This window comes from Mustelus asterias, chromosome 14 (assembly GCF_964213995.1).
Source record: "Mustelus asterias chromosome 14, sMusAst1.hap1.1, whole genome shotgun sequence".
In the NCBI taxonomy this organism is placed as follows: Eukaryota; Metazoa; Chordata; class Chondrichthyes; order Carcharhiniformes; family Triakidae; genus Mustelus; species Mustelus asterias.
The window spans coordinates 103139572-103144571 of record NC_135814.1 but is presented as its reverse complement, the minus strand read 5'-3'; the positions used below and the strand labels follow the sequence as shown (position 1 = coordinate 103144571).

Below are 5000 nucleotides of genomic sequence, written 5' to 3'. Positions count from 1 at the left end.
CGCTAAACTCCCACAGCACCCCCACGCCCGCTAAACTCCCACAGCACTCCCACCCGCTAAACTCCCACAGCACCCCCCCCGCTAAACTCCCACAGCACCCCCACCCGCTAAACTCGCACAGCACCCCCACCCGCTAAACTCCCACAGCACCACCCACCCCCGCTAAACTCCCACAGCACCCCCCCCGCTAAACTCCCACAGCACCACCCAGCCCCGCTAAACTCCCACAGCCCCACCCCCACTAAACTCCCACAGCCCCACCCCCACTAAACTCCCACAGCCCCACCCCCACTAAACTCCCACAGCCCCACCCCCACTAAACTCCCACAGCCCCACCCCCACTAAACTCCCACAGCCCCACCCCCACTAAACTCCCACAGCCCCACCCCCACTAAACTCCCACGGCCCCACCCCCACTAAACTCCCACGGCCCCACCCCCACTAAACTCCCACAGCACCCCTCCCACCCCCACTAAACTCCCACAGCACCCCCACCCCCGCTAAACTCCCACAGCACCCCCACCCCCGCTAAACTCCCACAGCTCCACCCCCCACCCCCTCTAAACTCCCACAGCACCCCCCCACTCCCGCTAAACTCCCACAGCACCACCCCCACCCCCGCTAAACTCCCACAGCACCACCCCCACTAAACTCCCACAGCACCCCCCCCACCCCCACTAAACTCCCACAGCACCCCCCCACCCCCGCTAAACTCCCACAGCACCCCCCCCACCCCCGCTAAACTCCCACAGCACCCCCCCCACCCCCGCTAAACTCCCACAGCACCCCCCCACCCCCGCTAAACTCCCACAGCACCCCCCCACTCCCGCTAAAATCCCACAGCACCCCCCCACCCCCGCTAAACTCCCACAGCACCCCCACCCCCGCTAAACTCCCACAGCACCACCCCCACCCCTGCTAAACTCCCACAGCACCCCCCCAACCCGCTAAACTCCCACAGCACCCCCCCCCAACCCGCTAAACTCCCACAGCACCCCCCCACCCCCGCTAAACTCCCACAGCACCCCCCCAACCCCGCTAAACTCCCACAGCACTCCCCCTCCCCCGCTAAACTCCCACAGCACCCCCCCGCTAAACTCCCACAGCACCCCCCCCACCCCCGCTAAACTCCCACAGCACCTCCCCCACCCCCGCTAAACTCCCACAGCCCCACCCCCGCTAAACTCCCACAGCACCCCCCCCCACCCCCACTAAACTCCCACAGCACCCCCCCCACCCCCGCTAAACTCCCACAGCACCCCCCCACTCCCGCTAAAATCCCACAGCACCCCCCCCACCCCCGCTAAACTCCCACAGCACCCCCACCCCCGCTAAACTCCCACAGCACCACCCCCACCCCTGCTAAACTCCCACAGCACCCCCCCAACCCGCTAAACTCCCACAGCACCCCCCCCAACCCGCTAAACTCCCACAGCACCCCCCCACCCCCGCTAAACTCCCACAGCACCCCCCAACCCCGCTAAACTCCCACAGCACCCCCCTCCCCCGCTAAACTCCCACAGCACCCCCCCGCTAAACTCCCACAGCACCCCCTCCACCCCCGCTAAACTCCCACAGCACCTCCCCCACCCCCGCTAAACTCCCACAGCCCCACCCCCGCTAAACTCCCACAGCACCCCCCCCACCCCCACTAAACTCCCACAGCACCCCCCCCCCACCCCCGCTAAACTCCCACAGCCCCCCCCCCCCCCCCCCCCCCCCGCCGCCTACTAAATCCCTCCAAAATAACCCTTACCGTTTCCAAACTTGGCCCAGTTTCTGCGGGGGGTGAGGTATAAAGTGCTCTGTGAAGGCAAAAGAGAGAGGAGAATGACAGGATGGGTCTAACATCACCCCCAGAGACACCCCTAGACACACAGCTCCACCCCCAGGGACACACAGATCCACCCCCAAAGAGACAGCCACAACCCAGACACAGGGCCCCACCCCCAGACACGCACAAACAGACCAGTACCCCAATGCCAGCAGACAACCCACAAATAATTCTCCATCACCCCCGCAGAACATGCAAACCTGGGAAAACATAACTTCAGCCAGACATAACTCCCTGCTCTCTCAAATCCAGACTGAGCCCCAATATCCCCCAGACTGAACCTCAATATATCCCCCCAGACTGAACCCCAATATACCCCCAGACTGAACCCCAATATATCCCCAGACTGAACCCCAATATATCCACAGACTGAACCCCTATATATCCCCAGACTGAACCTCAATATATCCCCCCAGACTGAACCCCAATATATCCCCAGACTGAACCCCAATATATCCACAGACTGAACCCCAATATATCCCCCCAGACTGAACCTCAATATATCCCCCCAGACTGAACCCCAATATACCCCCAGACTGAACCCCAATATATCCCCAGACTGAACCCCAATATATCCACAGACTGAACCCCTATATATCCCCAGACTGAACCTCAATATATCCCCCCAGACTGAACCCCAATATATCCCCAGACTGAACCCCAATATATCCACAGACTGAACCCCAATATATCCCCCAGACTGAACCCCAATATATCCCCCAGACTGAACCCCAATATATCCCCCACAGACTGAACCCCAATATCCCCCCAGACTGAACCCCAATATATCCCCCAGACTGAACCCCAATATATCCCCAGACTGAACCCCAATATATCCCCAGACTGAACCCCAATATAGCCCCAGACTGAACCCCAATATAGCCCCAGACTGAACCCCAATATAGCCCCAGACTGAACCCCAATATATCACCTCAGACTGAACCCCAATATATCCCCCCAGACTGAACCCCAATATATCCCCAGACTGAACCCCAATATAGCTCCAGACTGAACCCCAATATATCTCCAGACTGAACCCCAATATATCCCCCAGACTGAGCCCCAATATATTCCCCAGACTGAACCACAATATATCCCCCCAGACCGAACCCCAATATATCCCCAGACTGAACCCCAATATAGCTCCAGACTGAACCCCAATATATCCCCAGACTGAACCCCAATATAGCTCCAGACTGAACCCCAATATATCTCCAGACTGAACCCCAATATATCCCCTCAGACTGTGCCCCAATATATCCCCCAAACTGAACCCCAATATATCCTGACTGAACCCCAATCTATCCCGGCTGAACCCCAATATATCCCCCAGACGGAACCCTAATATAGCCCCAGACTGAACCCCAATATATCCCCCAGACTGAACCCCAATATATATGCGTTTGACAAAGTCCCTCATGGTAGGCTGGTGAAAGAGGTTGGATCTCATGGGATAAAGGGGGAGGTGGCTCGATGGGTGGAGAACTGGCTTGGTCACAGAAGACAAAGGGTGGTAGTGGAAGGGCCTTTTTCCGGCTGGAGGCCTGTGACTAGTGGTGTTCCGCAGGGCTCTGTATTGGGACCTCTGCTGTTTGTGATTTATATAAACGATCTGGAAGAAGGTGTAACTGGGGTGATCAGTAAGTTTGCGGACGACACAAAATTGGCAGGACTTGCAGATAGTGAGGAGCATTGTCAGAAGCTACAGAAGGATATAGATAGGCTGGAAAATTGGGCAAAGAAATGGCAGATTGAGTTCAATCCAGATAAATGCGAAGTGATGCATTTTGGTAGAAATAATGTAGGGAGGAGCTATACGATAAATGGCAGAACCATAAAAGGTGTAGATACGCAGAGGGACCTGGGTGTGCAAGTCCACAGATCCTTGAAGGTGGAGAAGGTGGTGAAGAAGGCATATGGCATGCTTGCCTTTATAGGGCGGGGCATAGAGTATAAAAGTTGGGGTCTGATGTTGCAGATGTATAGAACGTTGGTTCGGCCGCATTTGGAATACTGCGTCCAGTTCTGGTCGCCACACTACCAGAAGGACGTGGAGGCTTTGGAGAGAGTACAGAGGAGGTTTATCAGGATGTTGCCTGGTATGGAGGGGCTGAGTTATGAGGAGAGATTGGGTAAACTGGGGTTGTTCTCCCTGGCAAGACGGAGGATGAGGGGAGACTTAATAGAGGTGTATAAAATTATGAAAGGCATAGATAGGGTGAACGGTGGGAAGCTTTTCCCCAGGTCGGTGGTGACGTTCACGAGGGGGTCATAGGTTCAAGGTGAAGGGGGGAGGTTTAACACAGATATCAGAAGGACATATTTTACACAGAGGGTGGTGGGGGCCTGGAATGCGCTGCCGGGCAAGATGGTGGAGACGGACACACTGGGAACGTTTAAGACTTATCTAGATAGCCATATGAACGGAGTGGGAATGGAGGGATACAAAAGAATGGTCTAGTTTGGACCAGGGAGCGGCACGGGCTTGGAGGGCTGAAGGCCCTGTTCCTGTGCTGTATTGTTCTTTGTTCTATCTCCCCAGACTGAACCCCAAAACATCCCCACAGACTGAGCCCCAATATATCCCCCAGATTGAACCCCGATATCCCCCCTGCACTGCCCCACTCTCCCCTCTCTGTCAGACTGGCGTTATTAGGGTGCTTACCTATGCTGTAGTTAGGCAATGCGGAGACTCCCGGCCAGGTCTCCTCCGTGGGAAAGCCCAGCACCTGGGAATAGATTCCCATGGTCAGATTGGGAATGGTCAGCTCACACAATTCCCGTCACTATCTCGGACCGTTCACATTCACGCCCGGGGGGCCTGTCGCCACTGTTCAAACCCGCCGCGGCTGAGCGCAGCCTCACTCTGCGTATACGCACCGTCAAGGGGACTCTAAGGGACTGGGCTGCCTGGATTCAGAGAGCCTTGAATCCTGGTGTCCGGAATTCCCTTCGGGAATGGGAGTGAGGGGCAAACCGGGATCAAGTGGCATTACTGGGATCCTGACATGATCTCAGAACTCCACACCCTGCCTTGTTGCAAGTTTTTTATTATTCTCTCATGGGAGATGGGTGTCGCTGGCTGGCCAGCATTTATTGCCCATCCCTAGTTGCCCGAGGAATCATAGAATCATAGAAACCCTACAGTGCAGAAAGAGGCCATTCG

The 5000-nt window shown here is 56.5% G+C and overlaps 1 protein-coding gene across 1 annotated transcript in view; it reads right to left on the bottom strand.

The window, feature by feature from the left end:
* The window catches only part of cdk15 (cyclin-dependent kinase 15), a 34586-nt gene that overhangs the window by 3664 nt on the left and 25922 nt on the right, over positions 1 to 5000 (bottom strand). The window contains exons 11-12 of the mRNA XM_078227738.1: positions 4500 to 4563; positions 1757 to 1805 (exon numbers count right to left, since the gene is read on the bottom strand). Coding sequence (XP_078083864.1) covers positions 1757 to 1805; positions 4500 to 4563 — 113 coding nt within the window. The remainder of the gene's footprint in view (positions 1 to 1756; positions 1806 to 4499; positions 4564 to 5000) is intronic.